This window comes from Nanorana parkeri, unplaced genomic scaffold, assembly GCF_000935625.1.
Source record: "Nanorana parkeri isolate BGI_ZX_2015 unplaced genomic scaffold, ASM93562v1 scaffold2403, whole genome shotgun sequence".
NCBI lineage: Eukaryota > Metazoa > Chordata > Amphibia > Anura > Dicroglossidae > Nanorana > Nanorana parkeri.
The window spans coordinates 18,786-43,819 of record NW_017308671.1 but is presented as its reverse complement, the minus strand read 5'-3'; the positions used below and the strand labels follow the sequence as shown (position 1 = coordinate 43,819).

General features: G+C 45.5%; 1 protein-coding gene across 1 annotated transcript in view; it reads left to right on the top strand.

Annotated features, from left to right (window-relative positions):
* The first annotated feature begins 3,795 nt into the window (after positions 1-3,795).
* The window catches only part of CHORDC1 (cysteine and histidine rich domain containing 1), a 31,965-nt gene continuing 10,726 nt past the window's right edge, over positions 3,796-25,034 (top strand). Inside the window, exons 1-11 of the mRNA XM_018573502.1 lie at positions 3,796-4,026; positions 6,597-6,646; positions 6,735-6,791; positions 10,106-10,266; positions 11,461-11,564; positions 14,801-14,859; positions 15,091-15,161; positions 15,305-15,410; positions 20,177-20,296; positions 21,527-21,589; positions 23,637-23,836. Of these exons, the coding sequence (XP_018429004.1) occupies positions 3,963-4,026; positions 6,597-6,646; positions 6,735-6,791; positions 10,106-10,266; positions 11,461-11,564; positions 14,801-14,859; positions 15,091-15,161; positions 15,305-15,410; positions 20,177-20,296; positions 21,527-21,589; positions 23,637-23,792 (1,011 nt within the window). The 5' untranslated portion in view covers positions 3,796-3,962 and the 3' untranslated portion in view covers positions 23,793-23,836. The remainder of the gene's footprint in view (positions 4,027-6,596; positions 6,647-6,734; positions 6,792-10,105; positions 10,267-11,460; positions 11,565-14,800; positions 14,860-15,090; positions 15,162-15,304; positions 15,411-20,176; positions 20,297-21,526; positions 21,590-23,636; positions 23,837-25,034) is intronic.

Genomic DNA, 25,034 nt, shown 5'->3' with positions numbered 1-25,034 from the left:
ATCGGAAGCCGATTAATCGATTATTGAAAAAGTTGACAACTTTTTCAATAATCGATTATAATCGATTATGTCGATTAGTTGTTGCAGCCCTACTCTGCAGGGTCCCTTTAACAGCAGTGTGATCCATTTAGCTGCATCTGCCGCCCGCTGCTGGAACCAGCCTTCTTCACCGCCGGACCCCCCAGCCTCCTCCACCGCCCGACTGGCACTTCCAGGTCCCGGCCTCCTCAACGCCCGACTGGTGCTTCCAGATCTCAGCCTCCTCTGGCATTTCGGGACTGGCGTCCTCCGTCGCCCAACGAGGATCTGGACCCGCCCCCTGACAGGGATACGGACCCGCCCCCTCCTGCTGCTGCTGTTCCTCCTCCTTGCCCCCATCTCCGCCTCCTTGTCCTACTACAGTAGATTAGGCAGGCAAGCCTACCGAATTCTGTGCAGCCCGGGTTGCCTGACTGTTTTGAAGGCAGCATTTTTGATGCCCCCCTGGAAAGTGCCGCCCAAGGCAAACGCCTTGTTTGCCTTGTGGCAGATACGCCCCTGTTTTTATAACATCAACAGTTTAAGCAGCCCTTTACATGCACATTCACATCAGTCCCTGCCCTCAAGTGAGCTTACAATCTAAAGTCCCTATCTCACATGCATACATACACAGCCAATTCAGACAGGAGCCAATTAACCTTCCAGCATGTCTTTGGAGTGTGGATGGAAACCCACACAAGCACGGGGAAACCATGCAGACGCCTTGCAGATAGGGTCCCTGATCAGTATTTGAAGTGGGGGCCCTTAGTGCTGCTAACCGCTACGGCACTGTGCTATGACAGGAAATCTGTCCACTGCATTACAGTTCTACTTGGTTTTGCTCCCGGTTCTCCCCTGTATGTCACCCTTCATCAACTCTCAACAGAAACTAAACCCACACCCCGCCCACGAGGTCTCATATCTTACAATACTTTGCCTATATCCTATTCAGCCCTTTAATTGCTGTTATTTAGTAAAATGGGTCAAGCTTCACCTTTTCTTTCCATACAAGGCAGCTGAGTGATGTAAAAATGAGCAATACTTCACAATAATACTTCACAATAATACTTCACAATAATACTTCACAGTAATACTTCAAGGTACCAAAAAAAAATGGTGGATGAACTATCGTCATGGTGGGCACCCTGACCTCATGGCCATCCTTTTTAGCCGCCGCAGTTACACCCTAGCCTGCCACTCAACTGTTTACAGCGAACGTTTTCTCATAAATGGTCTTTAAGTACATCTTGCTGTAAACTCTAAAACGGTAATGTATATACCAAACAGTAGTATGCTTCATCACGGCGGGCTCTGAATTATGTGATAACACCTGTGGTGGCAGGAGAGATAAAATCTCGAAGTTTTCATTGCCAATAAAGTCGTTTAAACTGAGCGAAAAGTTAAATCTTTTAGGCGTCCTTTTATCGGGAAATAAAAGAGCTTTGCTGACATCTCCAGGATACAGAAAGAATGGCTTCCATGGGGTTTTTGTATCATCCCTCGGGTTTGATGTATGGAAACCATTTACGCTTTTCTGACTTTGCATTTCCTTCTCACACAACACACTAATCATGGTTGAAATAAATAATGCATAGAGCAAGGTTGCACATTCTGGTTTATTAAAGCGGAATATGAGATCATACTATGTTAATTCTAATCAATTCAAAAGTGTGAGAGCTACCAAATCGTAATATATACAGTATGTTCCTATCTTAATAACTGTGTACAGAGGCTATTGATACGTTACATACCAGGTGTCCCTTTTTTTATTGTTATCTGTCTCTGTGGGATGGCTATCATGCAGATAGCTAGTACTAGTTAGTCACATGGAATTTGTTGAAGATGTTTCTTAGCTTATCCAAGGTACTTCTTAAAGGAGAACTATGAGGGGGTGCTTTTCACTCACCTCATAGTTCTAGCCGACCTGTGACAATGAGACTGTCACAGGTCGGCTCAGTATATCGGGAGGTGAGCGAACACATACCGGCGTTCGCTCGCCTCTCGATCCTGTCACAGCTCTCTGCCCGTGACAGGGGAGGGACTGGATTCCCCTCTCCCCGCTCCGATAGCGCTGACTGGTGGAACGGACGGGGAGGGGGCGGGCACAGCTGGCTCTGCCTCTAGATAGGCAGAGCCTGCTGTCACTCACAAAGCTGGGTGGATCACGACAGTATTGTCAGGATCCGTCCCGGCTACGTCGCTCTCAGTATATAGCGGGCAATAGCCTGCTATATACTGATCTTTGGGTCACGGGAGGAGGTTAGTATATGTCCCCCCCGTGACCCTAAAGAGAACTATGGGGAAAAACACAACCCATAGTTCTCTTTTAAGCATTACTAGTATAGCTGGTTAATATACTGCCATCTTGTTGGCATTTTGGTTACTGCACCATGTTTTTCTGCATTCCCTCCCCTTGTGTGCTATGTACCACCTGTCTTCTCAGAAGTTGTTTCTATGGCATCAAAATGGTTGCTTATGACACGGCCACATGTTAATCTGCCCGCACGGGGGGAAACATTACCATCTTTTGACCTGCAAATACCATCCTTTCAATCATCTGCTGCATCCAGCTGCATTCAATAGAGAGCTTCGAGGATGAAAAGGTATTTGGTGAGTTCAGCTATTGTCCTCGGTGATTATTTTATTTATTACAGGTACTTACGGTATACAGCGCCGACAATTTACGCAGCACTTTACATAGTTGCACATTCACATTAGTCCCTACCCTCAAGGAGCTTACAATCCAAGGTCCCTATCTCACATACATACATAGAGGGCCATTTTTTTAGGCCCCGTTCACATTGAGCGATTTATCGCACGGTAATTCCCACGATATAGCGGCTATTTACCGCGCGATATCGCTCTTCAATGCTTTTCAATGGGGCAAAGGGTCCTGCTGTTGCAGGTCGTGTGTCGCTACAGCAGGACCCTTTTTGGAGAGGATTTTGCCGCGATTCTCGCGACAAATCGCGCAAAATGCGAATCGCGCGATTTGCGAATCGCGCAGTGTGAATGGGGCCTTAGAGAGAAGCCAAATAAAAAAACATTTAAAGTGATGAAAAATAATAAAAGAAATATAAAACCAACCCAGTCGCCCCCAATATCTGATTGGAATGAACATGCGCGCCTAAGGCATGCACATGTATGTAAACAAGGAGGTGGGGAGTTCAAACGAACAAAACAGACAGGTTGTTGTGCTGGAATTGACGCATTAGCGATTCGCCTGGGAACACACACCAGCAGCTGTGCTTTGTAGCGCAGTTGTTGGTGTGAATGCACCCTAAATTTCAGACCGCGGTACAGATACGGACTGAGTGACCATTCTGTCAGGACCGCGATCTGGACCTCGGCTCGAAGAAAACTTTACTCTCCGGATCTTCTTGGATTTTAATGCCCTCCCCCTGATAGGTCACCTCGCACACAAAGATTTTTCGGGTGTAAGGATCTGCTTGTTGGGCAAAAAGGATCATTTAACCCTCGCAGTGCAGGATGGGGCCCTTTTCAATTGGAAATGTTTTCGTTTCCCCAGAGATGACCTTTAACCCTTGCAGTGTTGAATGCGGGACCCCACTATTATTGCCAGGTTCCAATGTCACATTTGTCTGTCCTAGCAACAACTTGAAACCAAGCAAGCATGCTCCCGTTGCCATGCAAGTGCAAAACCAAACGCATGCGCACTGATCCCTCAACCGGAGTTGGAGTTTTCGACAGAACACCCTCGCTCCCGCACTGCGCACGCGCCCTTAATGTCTCTCGTCCCGCCCTATCGCAGGCGGAGCCATCTCCACGCACGCGCATTGGAGGCCCGGCTGCGGTTTCGGGAAAGTACGCATGCGCGGAAGGTTCGGGAAAGTTCCCGAGTGGTAGCCGGTGGTTTCCGGAAGGAAACGAAGTCAGGTCGCCTCTTTGCTGGGTGTCAGCGTGCTGCTGCTGTGTGTCTTATCATGTCCGTGCTGTGCTATAACCGGGGCTGCGGGCAGCGCTACGACGCCGAGACTAACACTGAGGGTGAGAGGAGTGTGCAGGGATCACCCGGGGGGGGAGAGGGGGCTCTGATCATTGTATCAGATACCTGAGATAACATTGCATCAATCTGCCTGTATTCAATGTATGTGATAGTGACGTCACTGTATATAATATTATTAATCGTACAAGGCTTAATCAGGCACTTTATCCTCATTATGTGAGGTGTATTGCTATCAGGTGTAGGCAACCTCAGTCAGGTGTTGTGGAACTACAAGTCCCATGAGCCATTGCACGACTCTGACAGCCACAGGCATTACTGAGAAACAGAAGCATCATGGGATTTGTAGTTTCCCCACAGCTGGAGTGCTGAGGTTGGCAATACCCTGATCTGTGGTAATGAATGGCTTCCTTGTATAAAGTCATGCCTGTGCAGGCTCTTATCTGGCTGGATTAAAGGGATGGAATATGGGAGCGGCCATCGCTAACTTGTGATGGGTCCGCCATCCTGATCCCGGATTTACTACTTCAAATGTATTTCTACTTTTGTAAAACTGGGATCACACCTAGATGACATTTGTTATAAATTCCCATTCATACAGCATGGCTTAAAAAAAAAAGTTCAAATCTTCCATTTGCACTGCACTCGCTCTTTTCTGAAAACTCCAAACTGGGATTTTCCTCCAAAGGGGGGCTGGGGAGTTGATGTTTGCCTTAATTAACCCTGTCTGTGCTGGACTGCAGATCCCATTATGGCCCCTGTAACATGGTCATGTGATCAGGTCCATCTGTCAGGTTTTAAGGGTGATCCGATTGGAAGCTCAATGTTAGTCTATGGGCAGGCAGGTGTAACCAGATGTTTGCATATTATTACCTCCGAGTCCGGCTAGGTCAGAAAAAAGGAAAATATATATAATACAGAGGACCCCATCCCACTTCACAGACCGGTCCTGTACTGTGATTGGACTATATGGGCAAAAGTATTGGGACAGCCCTCCAAATCATTGGATTCAGGTGTTCCAAACACCTCCATGGCCACAGGTGTATAAAATCACGCACCTCGGCGTGCAGACGCTTCTACAAACATTTGTGAAAGAATGGGTCGCTCTCAGGAGATCAGTGACTACAAGCGTGGTACCGTGATAGGTTGCCACCTGTGCAATAAGTCCATCCGTGACATTTCCTTGCTACTAAATATTTCACGGTCACCTGTTAGTGGTATTATAACAAAGTGGAAGCAACTGGGAACAACTTCATGGAATGGGTTTCCATGGCCGAGCAGCTGCATCCAAGCCTTACATCACCAAGTGCAATGCAAAGCATCGGATGCAGCGTTGGATGCAGTGGTGTAAAGCACGCCGCCACTGGACTCTAGAGAAGTGGAGACGTGTTCTCTGGTGTGATGAATCACGCTTCTCTGTCCGGCAATCCGATGGACGTGTCTGGGTTTGGCGGTTGCCAGGAGAACAGTACTTGCCTGACTGCATTGTGTAAAGTTTGGTGGAGGGGGATTATGGTGTGGGGTTGTGTTTCAGGGGTTGGGATTGGCCCCTTAGTTCCAGTGAAGGGAACTCCTTAAGGCATCAGCACACCAAGACATTTTGGACAATTTCATGCTCCCAACTTTGTGGGAACAGTTTGGGGATGGCCCCTTCCTGTTCCAACATGACTGCGCACCAGTGCACAAAGCAAGGTCCATAAAGACATAGATGGGGGAGTTTGGGGTGGAGGAACGTGACTGGCCTGCACAGAGTCCTGACCTCAACCCCATAGAACACCTTTTGGATAAAATAGAGCGGAGACTGCGAGCCTGGCCTTCTCCTCCAACATCAGTAGGATGGGCCCAACCCCTGAAAAACAACCCCACACCATAATCCCCCTCCACCAAACTTTACACTTGGCACAATGCAGTCAGGCAAGTGCCGTTCTCCTGGCAACCGCCAAACCCAGACACGTCCATCGGATTGCCAGACAGAGACGCGTGATTCGTCACTCCAGAGAGTCCAATGGCGGCGTGCTTTACACCCCTGCATCCGACGCTTTGCATTGCACTTGGTGATGTAAGGCTTGGATGCAGCTGCTCGGCCATGGAAACCCATTCCATGAAGCTCTCTACGCACTGTTGTTGTGCCAATCTGAAGGCCACACGAAGTTTGGAGGTCTGTAGCTATTGACTGCAGACAGTTGGCGACTTCTGCGCACTGTGCACTTCAGTATGCGCTGACCCCGCTCTGTCATTATACGTGGCCTACCACTTCCTGGCTGAGTTGCTGTTGTTCCCAGTTGCTTCCACTTTGTTATAATACCAGTAACAGGTGACCGTGGAATATTTAGTAGCAAGGAACAAGGACACCTGAATCCAATGATTTGGAGGGGTGTCCCAATGCTTTTGGTAATATAGTGTGTATTATATTTTACAATAAAGAGGGCCCCCATCCTACTTCACAGACCGGGTGATCTAATCCTTGTCCAACACTAAAAAAACCAGTTTTGGCTTCAGATGCACTTAGATGAGGGGTGGGGTGGTGTAGCACAGAATGACAGAACCTTGTTGCTCCATTCATCTTTCCTGCACTGTGTTAATGGTGTGTTTTTTGTCTTGTTCTGGGTTGCAGATTCCTGTACATATCACCCCGGTGTTCCCGTGTTTCATGATGCTCTGAAGGTATGTAGAATAAAACGTGTTCCATTGATGGTGGATTATGATGGGACGGGGGCTGTGTTGTGACTTGTTTGTCTCTTCCTATACACAGGGCTGGTCGTGCTGTAAGAGGAGGACAACGGATTTCTCAGACTTCCTCAGCATTGCGGTGAGTGCGCTGTCTTTGCTGTCCCACGTTTCCTTGCATGTATATTTTCTGCACTTTCTTGTGTATTTTCCGCTTCTTGTCCATGGCATTGTAACATTTCATTGCAGCAAGTGAATATTTAAAGGACAACTCCACCTTACAGTAGTGATATCAAAGGCAACAGATTTTTAAGCTATTTCAGATGCTAGTGAAATCACTTCAATGGTTGCTGCTGCTTAATATTTAAAAGTTGTAGTTTCCTGCAGAATCAGCTGGTCCCCTGAGCACTGGCCTGTGTATCCTCTATTAGGGTGACTCCTTTCCCTTGCAGGGTCCTATAGAGTCACCCTTGTGTGTGACTTCACAAATACACAAGCGCAGCAAGTAAAGGCTCCCTGCTTCTCCTTATCTCTCCTTCCTTATTTAAAGGAGAACTATGAGGGGGGTGCTTTTCACTCACCTCATAGTTCTAGCCGACCTGTGACAATGAGACTGTCACAGGTCGGCTCAGTAGATCGGGAGGTGAGCGAACACATACCAGCGATCGCTCACCTCTCGATCCTGTCACAGCTCTCTGCAGTGACAGGGGAGTGGCTGGATCCCCGCTCTTCCAGCACTGACTGGCGGAACGTACGGGGAAGGGGGCGGGTACAGCTGGCTCTGCCTCTAGCCAGCTGTCACGCAGCTGGGCGGATCCAGACATGATTGTCGGGATCCGCTTCAGCTGCGGCAGCTCAGTATTCCGCGAGCTGTAGCTCGCGGTATTCTGAGCTTAGGGTGACGGGAGGACGCTAGTTTGTGTCCTCACATTACCTAAGGAGAACTATGGGGGAAATCCCTAACCCCCATAGTTCTCCTTTAAGCTAGTAGATGAACAGTTGCTGGAGAATGCTTTGTCTATTGTGATCTTGTACTGGATAGGAAGTTCAGGGAAACAGAGCTGGGAAAGTTGGAGCCAGCCATTCTGAAACATGACTAAGTGTTTGGGACACACTTTGCTGGGCAATGTACATTTGTTTGATCTGGATTGAGGGTTCATTACTACTTTAATTAAAAAAAATGTATTTTAATGTTAATGAGTCCCTCATCTTTACTAGCTGGCTTTGTCTGGTGGCCCACAACTTTTCTTCTACCCCACCAGGCCCTATTCTTAGTGTACATGCATGCCACAATCCCGTTCATTACTAGGGTGCAGGATGTAATTAAAGGAGTTGTGAAGTCCCAGCTGTTAGGACTCCTAAGGAAAGCAACTCTGAAGGGACTGGAACCCTTAGTGGGACTTGAACCCACGCCTCCTGGCAGGACTTATCGTGTTAAGATTTCCCGGGATTCTATCGTGCTGCCAGCTTCAGACAAGTACTTGGGAATTAAGAATCACACAGAATTGTGTATTCACTCTAATTCAAAGGTTTATTGTTAAAACAAAAGGTTATATGTAAAACACAAAGGGGGATGGCGGAGCATAAACCAATACAATTTATGCACATATACAAAAATACGGTACTACTCATGATGGTACTGATCACGGGACAACCTTGGGGGGGATTTACAAGGTAAACAAGCAAAGACACAAATAGCGATAAGAGATACAATTTGCAAAGACTAACATTTTAGAAACGTCTCAAACTGGTTTCTGTAGAAAATACAGAAAAACACAATTTTGCTTGCTCAGGGCCTGGTCACATGAGTTTCAGGTCCAGATCAGGTGCGGATCTGCAGACGCGGTGCTATGTGTTTTTGATGCGTTCCAGTTTTTAAAATTTTTTTTTTTTTTTGCTGGAGTGGGGCTGTAGGTATGTTAGCTGCAGTGCGTTTTTGACGCGTTTTGCATTTCCGGACCGTTTCCTGACCGTTCAAAATGTGACATGCAGTATTTTTCTGTCGTAACCTGAACGGACTGCGCACGTGAGAACTGCAGCCCATAAAACACATAGGGATACATTTTTAGCGCAGGAGCGTACGGATCAGGTCAGCACAGAAAACGGACATCGTGTGAACAGGCCCTCAGACATTTATGTATAACCCAAAAACAGGCCAATGAAATGAATCACCCTTCAGTCCCTCCTTCTATCCCAACTGGATAACACTATAGAATATTCTCCTTATACTCGCGGAGTGTAAACTTTGTGCACAATTATTAGGCAAGTTGTATTTTTGAGGATCAATTTCATTATTGAACAACTGCAGTGCTCTCTGTCAATCGGAAATGTTAAACCTCAAACCTGAATATTTAAGAAAGTAAAAGTGAGGTTTTGGCTCTCTCAGACTATTTGGGTGTGCACAATTATTGGCCAACTATTAGTGTGCAGGATTATTAGGCAACTAAATGGAAAATTACAATTTTTCCCATCTCACTTGTTCATTTTCATCTGTTAGGCCTCATTCACACAGCTCCATGCTGCGTGCACGGCCGTATCAGGCAGCTCCTGGGAAGGACAGGTATTGCGTGTGATTTTGTACGCAGCAGCCTGTCCTCTATGGAAGTACGCGGCTGTACGCTCACTTGAGCTGCACATCCATTTACCAGACCTACATATCCCATTATGCATTGCTTCCAGCAAGCAATGATAATGATACATTGTTCAGATGTTGAGTTGTAGTTCACAAGGCCGGGGTGACACTAGGAAGTACATATTCACAGGGTTGAGCGAAATAGTGCGCTGAGGAAGTGTGTACTGTAATGACGCTGACTGTGCACTGCAGGCTGAATGAGAAGAAACTCTATTGCTCGTCCATGCCAATGGTGTAGATGGGGGGAATCCCCTCCCCAACCTCCCTTCCCCTTGCCTGGCTATCCGCTATAAGAATAAGGGAACAGCGAGTGCAGCTGATTGCAGTCACTGTCTGGCCAAGAAATTTCCTTTTTTATTTCTTCTTTTTTTTTCTACTTAGCAGTGGGGCCACACTGGTTGATTTTTGACCGAAGCAGCTTGACTTGGTCGAAATTCAACCAGTGTATGGCCACTCATAGTGACGTCCTGCTAGAGTAAACCTATCATGAGAAGAGAATGGGGAATGCCATTGCTGAGCTGTTCTTCTGATGATAATAATGCTTGTCCTCGTTCTTTAATGTTTTGAGTCACTGACCTGGACAGGTATGCACTTCATCCTGTTGACAGTATATGTTTAAAAAAAAGTTTTTGCTCTGCAGATTTAATTCAAATTGAACTTCCTGCAGCTGTTTTACCTGCTATGGGATCTGTATTTCCGTTCATCCAGTCTTGAGATTTACTTGGCTCTACCACACACCACAACCCTGCCTCGCAGGGCACAAGGCTTGTTTTTTCAGGCTTAAGATGATCTGATTTTAATGAAGTTTTCCTGGATGATTGCAGGGTTGTACTAAGGGGCTCCACAATAATGAGAAACCTCCAGAACCTGTAAAGCCAGAGGTGAAGGCCACATCAGAAAAGAAAGAATTGGCAGATCTGAAGCCAAAATTCAGTGAACACATTATACAAGCACCAAAGCCCATAGAATCCATTAAGAGGCCCAGGTAAGTAGAATACTTCCACTTCAGTAAAAATGAGAAGTGCGTGTGCCCCGTTGGGGAGATTTCCTTTCACTTCCTGCCCTGTAGATGAAATGGGAAATGAGAGGAAACCTCTCTTAAGTGAGTGGAATTCCCATCTTAGACAGTTGTCATCCACTGTAAACTGTTGGCTTTCCCTTGATAGTAGTCACCAGGAAAAATAGCTGGTTGAATCTCAGTGGTGGGAACTTGACAGGGACTCTAACCCTTCCCTACTCTGTCCAAAACGTATAAAATACTTATAATACAAAGTTTGCCTTTCAATTCCCTGTAAGTGTGCCGTGTCTAATGTTCTAGACAATGACAGTTTGTCCACCCCCGGTATAGATTTTTATTGGGGCCCTGTAGGTGGTCAGATGGAGTGGGCCAGTGGAAAGCTGTCCATAGGAAACCAAGGACAGTCTGATGTGCTGGCACAATTCTCCAGGTCCATCCTCAGGCATAAAAATAACTTTCCATCACCTGCCATTTTCCAGCAAATCTAGGACTCCTGGCAGAAAATGATTCTCAAAAATGGTAGCAGCCAGGGAAGGGTCAAAGCTATAGATTGTAGTCCTAAAATGTTTCTGGGGGGACAGTTACTCTCCTTCCAGATAAGGAAGAGGGGCCATGAGAGAATGGTGGAGGGAGAGGCTAAAGACTTGGAAAAGGGAAGGGAAAGGCCAAAAGAGAGGTAGGATAATGAGGCGGGGGGTGCGTGCAGAGTTTTTTTGCTAGAGGGACATATGTTGTGTGGAAACGATATGCTATACGTTGGATTTTCCTTTAATGTATAGTTATTCAATCGGATTTTAGTTTCCTGTTTGGTAATTGGTAATAATTTTGGCTGCACTGGATTGTTGTACTTGCTGAGTGTGTGTGTGAAGGGCCCTGTGGGGTGCTATGAAGCTTGGCAGAGCACACAGGTTTTCTCTGGTGAAGATGTATGGAATGTGATGTGCATTGTGCACTAATGTCTCTGCTTTTCTATAAGATAAAACTGTATATGACTTCTGCTAGTTCCTGGGATGTGAGCTCACACACTCCGCAGATACTTCTCTGAGAACTACACACAGCCCTATGCACTGTACATGTTCCGTGTTTGTAATTTGCTGGCTGCTTCTGTCTGATGTTGAACGTCTTCATGTGCTCACCTCTGATGACATATTGTCTTTACAGCGCAGACGAGCCTCTGTCACGGTTACAGCTGAAGGTATCTGCGTCTTTGAAGCAAGCACTGGATAAGCTGAAACTTTCCTCTGACAATATTAAGACCGAAACGGGTATGACGTGTCTTCATTCAGGGGCCACTGTACCCAGACAGTCCTAAAATGCTGATTAACCCCGTCCTGACCGGGGTGTTAAACCCCCTTCCTGTCCAGGCCATTTTTCAGTATTCAGCGCTGCGGTACTTTGACTGACATTTATTCAATCATGCAACGCTGTACTGAAATGAATTTTATACCATTTTGTGGGGACACATAGAGCTTTTCTTTTAGTGGTATTTAATCACCACTGGGGGGTTTTATTTTTTTACTATATAACAAAAAATCTACTGAATGTAATTTAAAAAAAACTGCTTTCCCTAATTTATGTTAAAATGTATTGTTACCCAAATTTTTGGTAAAATATAAAAGACGGGGTCACGTCGGGTAAATAGACTGCAAACACGTCAAGTCTTAAAATCGCGCTGGCTCGCGAAATCCCCCAAATAATGCCATACCCAAAATTGGCCAGAGGCGACACTTTAAAAGCTTTTAGAGTTCATCAATTTAGTGTTATCGGTGATTGATGGCTCTAAAATTATTTTTGATCTACTCCCTATCTAAATAAAATAATTATACACTTTTTTTGCAATTTTGAACAGTGGTAGCCCTAAAACTAGTGCTACTGTACATACAAAGTGCTACAGCTCCCCCCAAAAAAATCAGGACCAATCAGCGTGGCCCCTGATCATGTGGTGATCATGACAGCTGTGATATGTGGTCATAGGAAGTTGATAGTCGGCAAATCTCTCGCAGCTCTGTCCTTTTTATAAAAAAAAAAAAAAAAAAAAAATTAGCAAATGTCTGAGATGCCTCCCACTGAGTCACGCCCGAAAGTCTTCATTTAGCATTGGAGAGGCTGTGACTCATTAGGGTAGGGGGTTGTCGGCTGCAGAGAGACCACTGCTTCCACACAGATGGCAAGCGAGCTGTATATTACAAATGTAACACTACATGAACACTTGTAGGTGAGTCACTATTATACTGGAAGTATGAGGGCTGAGTGCTGCCATGCACCCCGGACGCTTGAGTTACCATGGGGGAAACAGTAGCGCCTTTGCTTATCCCTGATTCACCAAGGCTGAGTCCCTGCAGATTTTCTCCCCTACATGCGGGCGTATTTAATAATATTTCTACAATGCTGTTTTTTGTTTTTTTTTCTAGACAAGTGGGTTTTGTCCTTCAATGTTCAGTATATTATCTCCTGCTATGCCCGACATATTCCCACTTGTCTGCCTCGCTGCTTGCATAGGACAAGTTGTCTTTGTTCCCGAACATGGTGATGTTCCTTCGACCTTGCAGCTCACGTGTCTATAAAAAGCAACAGGATGTGATTACTGGCCTGAGAAAAGAGATGGGAAAATTACATTCTTTCCAGTCGCTCTCCATATCAATGTATTGGTGCACTGAGGTGACCACAACAAGCCGAGCTGACCAACACGAAGCACTGGACTGATTTAAATAAGGCTGAATGACACAGCACATCCTTTTATTTCCAATGACAGCTGTGTGTTTTATTTGTTCTGAACGGGAGGTTTGCTTTGAAGCAGAACTCGAGTTCATGAAAAAAGTTCTCCCTGTAAGTAGCTAAAGTATATGCCGACCTCTTCTGCTGTCCATGTTCTTGAAAGGCAGTCACTCTAGTTTTGATGAATACTCTACACAAGTGCCCTTTGAAACCAAATGTTTGGGCAGTGTCAGTGATCAGTGGTTCTTCCACATCACTGCTGTGTTTTATGATGGCCTGGGGGGTCGGTGGGAGGAGCCTTGCAGTATTTGGGGTCCCTGATTTGAATCCCGGCCAGGACACTATTTGCATGTTCTCTGTGTGCTTGCATGGATTTCCTCCAGGTACTCCGGTTTCCTCCCACACTCCACATGGAAGGTTAATGGGCTCCTCTGTAAATTGACGTATGTATGTGAGATAGGGACTTTGGATTGTAGTTTCCTTATAGGCAGTGACTGATGTGACTGTGTAGTATGTAAAGCTCTGCGCAAATTGTCCGCACTATATAAATACCTGTAATGTAATATAATATACCTATTCCCTCCATACCCCCCAAACCCCACTCCAAAAAAAGAAAGGTGTGTGTGTGTGTATATATTATGACCTACAGAGAGTAAAGATGCAGCTTGTTTCAGTGGGGAAAGGGTAAGGTGTAAACTGATTGCAGACAGGTGGCTGTTGCCTATTAGAGTATTCTGTAGGTAGTCTTTGCTTCTAAGTAATGCAAAGGCAGCTTCAAGCCTGACACATGGGGAGCGTGTGTCCTGACCCGTCTGGCCTACACAGACAGGCTGCTGAACCAAACTGAGGCTTGAGACCTGGAGATTGTGAAGGGACAGAAGCAGTCCGTATTTAAAGAGACCGGTGTGTCTGAACTAAGCAAGCGAGTAGACAACAGATCCAGGCTGGTGATTGAATTAACCAGTTCAGCAGGGAGACTGCCACTGATGCAGCTCTGTCCTAAGGAGGAATAGACCGCTGTGCAATAATATAGCCAGGAGGCTGCAATCAAGTGTGTGTTCCTGGTTATGCTAAACAACCCCTGTGTGGGCAAAACACATACTTTAATGCCTAGATAAAAGTGGGCAAAAAATCCTTAAAACACAATCTGCTGAATGGACCTAGTCCTTGGAAAACTCCAAATCTGGCTGCGGTCCGGTGATGCCAGGTCTTCTTCCTCTGACGAAGACAATGAGTAGCCCTTAAGCTGGCCACCCACTGCTGTCGGAATACAGTTGCTCAGCTGAGGAGGATTTTCCCATCTATGCTTTTTAGCTTTGATGGAAAAATTGAGCATTTTTGGCCAGTATTACATCTGCACCGGATAGCACTCGCATTATGACATGTGAGTGTTTAACGCAGCAGAGCTCTGAGCCCGGGGCAGTGTGATGTGCCCCTGGACCTCTAGTGTCATGGGGGGGTTTCGGCCTTAGACCCCTCTAGACTGGAAATCAGTATTGCAGCAAAATCTGTGTTTTTTACTTTAAAAAGTGCATGTCTGTGTATTCCTTTCTGGAGTTCTTCTTTAAAGTAAACCTATAACAAACCTGGACCGTTCGAACTGACATACTGAACTATGTGTCACAATATTCAGTACCTCCAGATACGTGGGAATCTTTAGTTACATGCAAATCTCAATGTTTCCTATCACTGTAGAGATGCTTCTAGCTGAGAAGTGATGCGTTAAATGAAACCGGGTGATTTTTATTAATGAAGAACTTTCTACTGTCTCCTTTTTTGTTTTTAGATGAGGACACAGGAGAAACCAAAATTGGAACTTTCTGTAAAAATGGCGGCTGCTCAAAGGTACAAACAGACAACTGAATTTAGATGTCTTATGCCTCGTTCTGACAACATAGGTCTGCCATCATTCCACCCCTTCCCCATCACCACCACCTTCCTTCCTTTGTACAACTTCTATCCAGTCCTGTCCCTGTCATTCTTCATCTGGTCCATTGTGAATGCTGCACACAATCACACCTTCATGGTGTTAAGATGTCTCTATTCTGTGCACTTATTCATATTTTCTGCCCCCAGACATTTGCTGGACCACGGAGTAATGAGGAAGTATGTCAGTATCATGCTGGTGTGCCTATCTTCCATGAAGGGTATGTATGATTGTGTGTTCATGATTAATGTTATAGCCTCTCTACATGTTTAAATGCCTACATTTTTAAAGTTCTGTGTCATAAAGAAGAACCATTATATTTTCTGCACATTAGTTACATTTTTTTTCCTTGACACTTGTTAGGATGAAATATTGGAGCTGCTGCAAGAGGAAAACGTCAGATTTTAATACCTTCTTATCGCAAGAAGGGTGTGCGAAGGGCTCACATTTGTGGATTAAGAAGGATGACGTAAGTTCAGCGTTTGAAGAACATCAGTTACAATGTCTGTTTATGGAAACATGATTACTGTATTGGCAGCAGAAATTTGCAGCGCTTATGAAAGCATCATTGTAACCATTCATGTCGTCTGATTTTCTGTGCACTGCTTACAGAATGTAAATGACAATCTGGGGGTTGTGCATCATTTTTATGGACATTTGCCTGTAACAGTAAAATGCATCCAAAGCTGCTATTCTCTTATTGTGTGCGGGTGTCTTAGTGGTTGAAATGGGTAGTGAATCCAGCTGGGGGAGGATTTCGGCACCATACTGGGCATACCATAGAATACATCAATGGATCTGCGGGAGGCAGACCTCTGTGCTGGATTTTTGTTGATTTGCAGACAGTTGCACATTTGCCTGGAAGGTATAACATAAATGTATTCATGTGAATAGCAATGTTGTTCTGTAAAAAAAAAAAATTGTAATGCTGATTTAAAAAAAAAATCTGCATGGGCAAAGGGACAGGTTCTCCCTTCCCAGCTACTGATAGTCATCTTTACTGTGCTCCATTCACCTGATGGAGCAATGGGTCTAATCCCTGTGTGAGATCTGTTTCCCAGCTTATATAGGGATAATTACCTTCTTACTGTCAACAAGGAGGGTTCAGGCCTGGTGACTGGCTGCTGGGTACTGTGCACTGCATTATGGGAGAAAGATAGGGTTGCATACTTCCCCCTTACCTGTAAGTAGACTGTGGCAAAGGCAGTTTACCTGAAGTTTTACTTTAATTAGAGTAGAGAAGAGTTTCTTATCCTAGTGAAGCAGTTTTACTGCTTCAGTAGAGGGGTGCAGCATGTCAGAGAACTTGCCACTTTACCTAAAGGGGTCAAGTTACAGGTTCTCTTTAAGAGGACCTTTACCCATATCTTTGAAATAGCAACAAGCACACCTTTAGAAATTAGTGATGACAATCTACAAACACATACTTCTAGATAATTGCCGGCTTTGTATTCTTTGCATGCCTTATTTCTCTTTTCTTCCCCAGTCTTCTGACAGTGGCCATTTTTACTAAGGGCAGATTATTATATCCCCCTTTCCTTCCTGGAACTCTTGACACATGTGACTATGCACATCATCTCGGGAGGAAAATGCATTTCCCTGAGATCTCATAAGGTTACAGATGAGATTTCCCAGCAATGCTCTGCTGATGTACCCTTCCCAGGATGCAATGTCTGCGCACTTACATCATTTGTGCCCAAGAGGACCAGGAAGTAGAAAAAAAGAAATTGTAAGTAAAATAAAAACATAGTTTGTTTCTCTAATGATTGTGAGATGGTTTCATAGCAGCATGCAGAGCTGCATGCCGGTGTGATTTTTAGTCATAGGGGGTAAAGGTCTACTTTTAAAGTAATCTTTAAGAATACAGCTGCCTTACTAGGAAAGGAAACTCTTCTCTATTTTCATTAAAGTAAAACTCCCCAAGTAAACCGCAAAATACATTGTTTAATTACATTTGTGGTTGTTCAGTATAGCAGAGATGTGAAATCTCAATTGGAAATCATTTGGCGTGTAAACTTGTATGCATTCCCTTGAGTTCCATTGTAATATCTTTAATACTAGGTTTTAGTAGTATTATGAGCAGCTTTTATCCATGGAAGCTTTAGTGGCTCAGCCCACCCAAAGCTGATGTTTCAGTTTGTTGGTAGGTAATGCGATTAATAGTTCACTTTAAAGGAGAACTATGAGGTGTGTGAAAATCACTCAGCCTCATAGTTCGAGCCGACGTGTGACAATGAGACTGTCACAAGTCGGCTCAATAGATCGGGAAGTGAGGGAACACATACCGTCGCTCGCTCACTTCAATAACGCAGCTGGGTGGATCTCGACAGTAATGTCGGGATCCGTCCTGGCTGTGGCGGTCTCAGTATACCGAGCTTTGGGTCAGCGGAGGACGCTAGTTTGTGTCCTCCCGTGACCCTTAGGAGAACTATGGGGAAAAACACTGACCCCATAGTTCTCCTTTAATGAAAACTGGATAGGAAGCCTTTACTTCAGTGGTTCTCAACGTTTCTAGGGCCGGGACCCCTTGGTAATATTTGCCAAGTTGTGGTGACCCCCAAAGGTAAAATTTGGGGATGACGCGGCTGCTGCAGCGACATCTGGAGGCGTGGCAGGAGAACTGACACTGCTGCGCTAGGAGAGTCCTGAGGAGGACTCTCACCTTGCACAGTGACCCACAGGCTGAGAACCACTGCTATAGGCAAAGACAGGACCGGGCTCTGCAGCTCTAACTAGAAGAATTGGATTTAAAGTGTGTGGCTATATAACATATGAGGTACATACTCCGCAGTACTGTCACTGATAGGGATGGGCTCGGGCGTGTTCACAGCTCCCCGTGCCGAGCCCGCCAGGAAGCTGACAGCGCCAATCACAGGCACTGAGACATTTCCCGATCTCTGCAGCTGCGGACCGGGAAAATGGAATGCATAGCTAGAGGTGTGTTTTACATATTTTTTTGCTTGAATACATACATATTGCAACCGCCCTCCGCTGCTGTCAATCACTAGAAGGGGACCTGATGCTATTGTTTTTTTCAAAGTGAAATAGCCAATAGGAATCTAGCTATGCATTCCTATGGTGGGGGGGTTTCTCACTTATGGCGGCCCCCGATTTAAAAAAAAACAAAAACAGAGCATAGAAAGGTCCCGACCTTTCCGGGAGAAAGTGTCTCTCTCCCGGCAGCCGAGAGCCACTAGGCGACCCCTGGCAAATCGTCATTCGACCCCCCGAGGGGGTCCCGACCCACAGGTTGAGAACCACTGCTTTACAGGGTACACAGCTTACCTGTTCAACTTTAGTTTTTCACCTAGGCATTGCTGTGTTGAACTAGGACACCCCCACTGCATTTAGTTGATTTGAGAATCCATTTTGCCTATCTATTATGTAGGAGAAGAATTCCCAAACACTCCCACTGCAGGATCCTTACTATGAGGCTGTGAAATCTCAGTTCCTTTACCCTTTTATTACCTAATTCACACAGGATCTTGGCAGCCCTTTAATGTAAACACACAGCAGGTGATTCTTTCATATGGGCCGTCCGATCGGGTACGCCTGTCAGTTTTTCAGATGCACCCAATTGGATGCCCAATGGTAGTCTAAGGCAGCCGGGTGCAAACAGACAGGTGTTTTGTTTACACCCGGTTACCCCCGTCTTTGGCCCGGTCCATGAAAACAAATGGAACAGAGTTTTGCTGGACCTGATCTTACCAGAACGGGGGGTATAGACTGACCATAGACCGACATGGAGTCCGGCCGTTTTAGTTCTTTCCTCCATTACAAGATGCAGTTAAAAACTGGATGGATCCCCTCCTGATCAGCCCATAGAAGCAGACTCAAACCTGACTCTTTGTTGTGATCTTTGAGAATGAATTCCTTCACAGTACAAGCATGGTGAAGAAGTCAGGGATGACTTGCTTTAGGGCCTGTTCACACGACGTCCTTTTTGTGTGCTGACCGGCTCCGTACGCTGCTGCACTCAAAATGCATCCCAATGTATCCCTACGTGTTTTACGGGCTCCAGTTCTCACGTGCGCAGTCCGTTCAGCTTACGACAGAAAAAATACTGCATGTCACATTTTGTCAGGTCCGGATATGCAAACGCGCACGAAACGCAACGAAAACGCAACAAAAACGGAAACGCAACGCAATGCAGCTAAGGGGGAAAAAAAGAGAAAATTGTATTCTTGCTCCACTTATTATGACGACATCAACATTGACAAAAAATTAACTGTCAGCATCCGGACCGAAAACGCGTCAAAAACGCACTGCATCAGCAGCTCCACGTCTGCTGATCAGCACCTGATCAGGACCTGATCTCATGTGAACAGGCCCTTAAAGCTCTTTTACTGCTTGTTCAGAATACTTGTTTATCCTGCCTGTGAAGTCCACCTAACGCAGCTTCATGTGATAGGGTGACAACACTGCTGCACTGATCCTGAATTGTGCGCTACACGGCAGTATGGGTTACAGATGCACCGGCCGTGGGGGAGCCGAAAGGGCAGTATTGGGGTGGGAGGGGTTCACAGATTGTAGGGGGTAACACCATTTTTCCCAGAGTCACCTGGGAAAGTGGAGTTACCCTGTAACTAGAGAAAAGGCCCCCCTCCAACTACGCCATTCTGCCTCCAAGCCGCTCCTAATGGCCAATGGGGTGGCCCATCATCTTGCCGGACCTGTTTTAAAGTGTAGGAGACAGGGTTGCTTGGACAAACTTGAACACTACCAGAAAGTGCCATGGCTTTGCCTAATTCAGAATGACCCTGTGTATGGGGGTGAAGGGATTTAAAAAGGGACTGTCACTTTACTTAAAATGTGGATAAATCTTGTGTGTTTTTTTGTTTGTTTTTGTTTTTTTAATCTGCATGTCTGAGGTTGAAGGGCTTAAAAATCAACAGCCCGACACCCATTAAATAATATCTAAGCCCCAAAAACCACAATGCAATATATTGCAGCTTATAAGTCCTTCTATGTGGCGGCTGCATTCAATTTCTTTCGTCAGGCTCTTTACCTTTTAATTTTCCCCTGGTGAATCCTGCCAATAACACACTTCCTGTCCTTGTGTCTATTCACACTTCTCTATGGTTAAACCATAAACATGGACCAGTATGGGACGTTGTACAACACTGGCCTTGTTAGTGTGGTGGTCATATAGCATTGGACCATGTGTTTGCGCAGGAATAGAATTCATTTTGAAGCAACACTATAACATGTTCAACTGTCTAATCTTTCTTTTAGGGTAAAAAGGTTGTTCCGTGTCGGCATGACTGGCACCAGACAGGTGGAGGCGTCACCATCTCAATCTATGCCAAAAATTCCATTCCAGAGCTCAGCTACGTAGAGGCCAATAGCACCGTGGTAAGTTCCAGCAACCGTTATCTCGCTGTGGTTGGCTAAAATCTCTTGCTTGCGACCTATTGGCAGAGAAGAGGTGTTACGGGGTCCATTGGAGGGATTTTATCAAAGATTTCACAGATCATTCAACTGGGTAGGGGAAGGAAACAGTTAACCTCTGCCAAGGTTCTCAAGTTGCAATTTGGAATACGTGGCTCTGTAATGTTGGGCGGTCTATGTGATGTAATCCAGCAGTTCTGGATGTAGTTGGCAAAAGGGCAAAAAATATTTGCATGGCTCTGCCAATTATCCTAAAATAAAGGGGATAAGTCCCTTATTTTTTGGTATTTGTGATGAGATGAGGAGTTAAAGGAGAAAATCGTCAGTTCAAGCCGACGTGTGACAATGAAACTGCCACACGTAGGCTCAATAGATCGGGAAGAGAGCGAACACATACCGTCGCTCGCTCACTTCTTGATCATGTCCCTGCAGAGACCTGTGACTGTCAGTCACCGCTCCCCGCAGGGATTCTCCCCCTCCCCTCTCCGATCCTCCAGCGCTGACTGGAGGAACGGACGGGGAGGGGGCGGGTACAGCTGGCTCTGCCTCTAGATAGGCGGAGCCCGTTGTCACTCACGCAGCTGGGCGGATCTCGACAGTAATGTCTTGGATCCATCCCGACTGCGGCGGTCTCAGTATACCGCGAGCTGTAGCTCAATATATACTGAGCTTTGGGTCACGGGAGATTCTAGTATAGGTCCTCCGTGACCCCTAAGATAACTATGGGGGAAAACACTTACCCCATAGTTCTCAAGTGTTTATAGTTGGCAGTTAATTCAGTGGCTTATTTTGGCACATGGCTTATTGCTTTTTTCTGTGTATCTTGGCTTATTGTGCTGAACGTATACTTTTAAAGCACACCTTCGGGAACCAGGAAGTGTTGTCTTATAATGTTACTATGTCAGCTATGATCGTGATGGTGATCAAATGCAGACTGGAGGCTTTATTCACAAAGAAATCCTCTGGTGTGCAGATAAAACTGTGTTACTGGTTAATACTACTATCGACATATACAAATACAGTATTAAAAAAACAATAATGAATTAAAATATTTTCATAAATATATAATAAACAGAGCAGGGGTTCTAATAAAACACAATGCCAAATAAAAATCTGTAGTGTCCTTACAATGTGCACATTCCTACTGAATTTCACTTCACTTCTCACATAAAGTGCCCTTTTATGGTCTTCCAGGTCAACATTCACATAGTGTTTGATGGTGAGAAAGAATTCCAGCAGCATCTACAGTTATGGGGGGTAAGTATTGTTCCTTCGTTTTGTTGAGCTGTTGGCTTTGTCTCTTCTGCCTTTTTCTAGAAGATGTAGTATAACCCTGTTACATAGTTGTATGTTCCCAATGTGTTTAAAGCTTTAAGCATAATGAAACCTTTGCGGTTTTTAGCATATATCTACGGCTAGCAAGCCACAAAAGTTAAAACCACAAAAGTTAAAACTAGGGATGCATTGATACTAGTATCGGTATTGGTGCTGATGCAGAGTATTTGGGCGAGTACTCGTACTCGCTCAAATACTCCGATGACTAGCCCGCTACTTCCTGTATCAGGAAGCCGGGCAGTGTGTCATTACACGATGCCCGACTTCCTGATTGGTCGGGAAGCTGGCCAATCAAGAAGCTGGGTGCCGTGTAATGACCTGGCACCAGGCTTTCTGCTTGGCCGGGAAGCCGGCTTCATGCTCCCTCCTCACTTCATGACAAGAAGCATGGGGATGGCTTCCCTGCTAATTGGGAATCCGGGTGGCGAGTCTTTACACGCCGCCTGGCTTCTTTAATGGGACTTCTGGTATTGGCGAGTACCGGAAAAAAAAAATCTGTACTAGATAACTAAATACCAGTATCGGTGCATCCCTAGTTAAAACTTTCCTGTGTCTCCTTCACTCGCTCCCCTCCGAAGTTCTGAAAATTCTCGGGCAGCCACAAAGAATCATGGGGGCGGGTGCATGCGCAGTACAGAACTTTGACCGGGAGAAGGAGAGACGCAAGGTAAGTCTATGCAAGCAGCCCGGCAGCTTGCACCCCACAGCTTGTACCCTCCTCCGTGGGACACAGAAGACACGGCAGTGAGCGCTGGATTAGAGACCGGCACCAGTGCTGGAGAGACTCCTGAAAACTACTGGAAAGAAGAAGATGAACGGATCAAGAGGCATCATTTAAGGTAAGTCCTTACACCAGCATGAGGGGGAGGAAACAAAATTTGACTTTAATGTCACTTTAATTCCAGGCAAGCTGCTAAATACACGGTATGAAATACAGATATAGGACCTGTTTCATCTGTAGTGTTAAGTAACATAGCTAGGTCACCTTCCCATCCCCAGAATATGTTTGAACAATGAAGAATCAGCAGCAAATGGTGATGCAGTTATCTCAATGAGGCAAAAGAGGGAATAATGAGCGAGTGACTAAAAGATGCAGGAAACGCATGCTGTAACGTCTTGCCTCTCGTGGTTTCTCCTTGGGTATATATATGAAGACTTCATGTTGGCTGGTGGCTATGACATCTCGTCCTGCAGTAGCTAATGATGTCCATGGCAGGAGATACCTCTTTGCTCTGTTTGTGTTTTGAGTTGTCAGGACTTTTAAAATGTAACTCCAGTATCGGATCGTGTGGGCAAGAGTTAAGAGAACTATGGCGTAACCTTTTTATCACATAGTTTCTTTAGGGTCACGTATACTAACCTGCTCCTCCTGTGACCCAAAGCTCAGTATGAGAGCGCCGCAGCCGGGACAGATCCCGACAATACGCTTGAAGATCCACCCAGCTGGCTGATTGACAGCTGGCTCTGCCTATCTAGAGGCAGAGCCAGCTGTGCCCACCCCCTCCCCCGTCCGTTCCGCCAGTCAGTGCTGGAGGATCGGAGAGGGGAGGGGTGACAGTCACTCTCTCTACAGGGACAGGATCGAGAAGTGAGCGAGTAACGGTATGTGTTCGCTCACTTCTCGATCTATAGAGACGACGTGTGACAGTTTCAATGTCACACGTCAGTTCTAACTATGAGGTGTAAATCACTCACCTCATCTCCTTTAAATTTCTATCAGCCCACATTCTGTCCCTGCAACACCTGTACAAGGAATGGAGGGGGGCGCTTGTAACCAGAACAGGAAGGTATGGATGGCTATAAAAGCATTGTCAAAAGTTCTAACCAATCACTCGGGATCATTTGTCCTTTTCCAAATAAAAAGTTTTGGCTGAAGTTGAGCAATCAATTGTGTTTACAGCCTTCTGATGGTATGTACACTGTGGAATTTTTTTTTTTTTTTTGATAACTTTAATCTTTTTGTCTTCAGGTTATTGATGTCCAAAAAAGTTATGTGACTTTAACAGCAACAAAGGTGGAAATTTTCTTGAAAAAGTCAGAGCCAATGACTTGGGCCCGACTAGAGTTACCTCAGAAAGTTGCACCTCCACCTCAACCTACGGACTCTGAAGAAGTCCAAGAATGACCTGGGACCAAAATGGAATGCTGGCTGGCAGTAGGAAATGAAGTGTCATGTTTCGCTGACTGAGAATTTGTGTTCAAAATACAGCTTTACTATATTTATCCTTACTCGGTGCACGTCTAGTTACGTCTCCTCTGTATATGTTTCGACGGCAATACAAAAGCATTCCGTTCATCTGTGATCTTCACCAAGGCAGTGTCTTCTCTTTTTATTGAGGACCTACTCCTTAATAGAGCTTCTCAGTTTTGTTGGGGAGGGGGCAGAGTTTAGTACCATGCTGGGACCCGGGGGAGCACCCTTCCTCCATCTCCAGCTTTGACGGGCATTTTAAAGACCACAGTCTCACAAATTTTGTGTATCTTTTTGTAAATATGCTGCTCTGCATATGCCATCCATATTCTCCCTGGCAGTCTCAGAGCCTGCCATGGAATCTGTGCTGGCCTGTCACTTCCAGGCCCGATGACCCTTTGCCGTCACTTAGTCACTTCCTCCCCAGCCTGGCTGTCATGAACATACCAATGGGTGGGTGTTAATAATTGCAGAATCCTGAACTACACAACCCACCCACTGCAAACACCACCCTTTGCCACTCCCACCAGCTAGCAGTGCGCATTGTCACATGGGTCTTGGTAGTCCCACAGCAACAAAGCACGCCTCTAGCTTATTGCACATGTACAACACCAGTCTTCTCCAATAGTGCTTTGTTGGTCACTTGACTATAAAGATAATGCTATCCTGGAGATGAGCTTTAAGCTGCTGTTACCAGTCTGAATTCTCTTTATATTTCGATGTAGAATCCACAAGAATGAGCAAAGTCAGGGAGTACTGTAACATGTGCCCTCTAGTGGGTCATCTATAGGAATATAGGAGAGTTCAGGACAATGATACATTTAGCTTGGCTGAAAAGCCAAGTTCAGTCTGTCACTGGTTGCCTGCATTGAGGGTATGTAACCAAAAAATAAATACCAAGAATTAGATTGAACTCCGCTCTTATCTACCAAAACTGAGCAATGGGCTGAGTTTAATTTTACATTAATAATGCAATATTGGGGTTTTTTGTTAGTCACTTTTTACTCCCCTTCTTTAAAGGGACTTGTAAGTGAAATCCATCATCTGTTCCTCTCTGTGTTGTAGTGGAGGGCTCACTTAGTTCAGGAGTTTTAGCAGGTTCAAGATCTGCAATTCCAGATTGGAATGCAGGGTCACCTCCTGATTAAAATCCGGTTCTATATTCTCTTTTAGGGC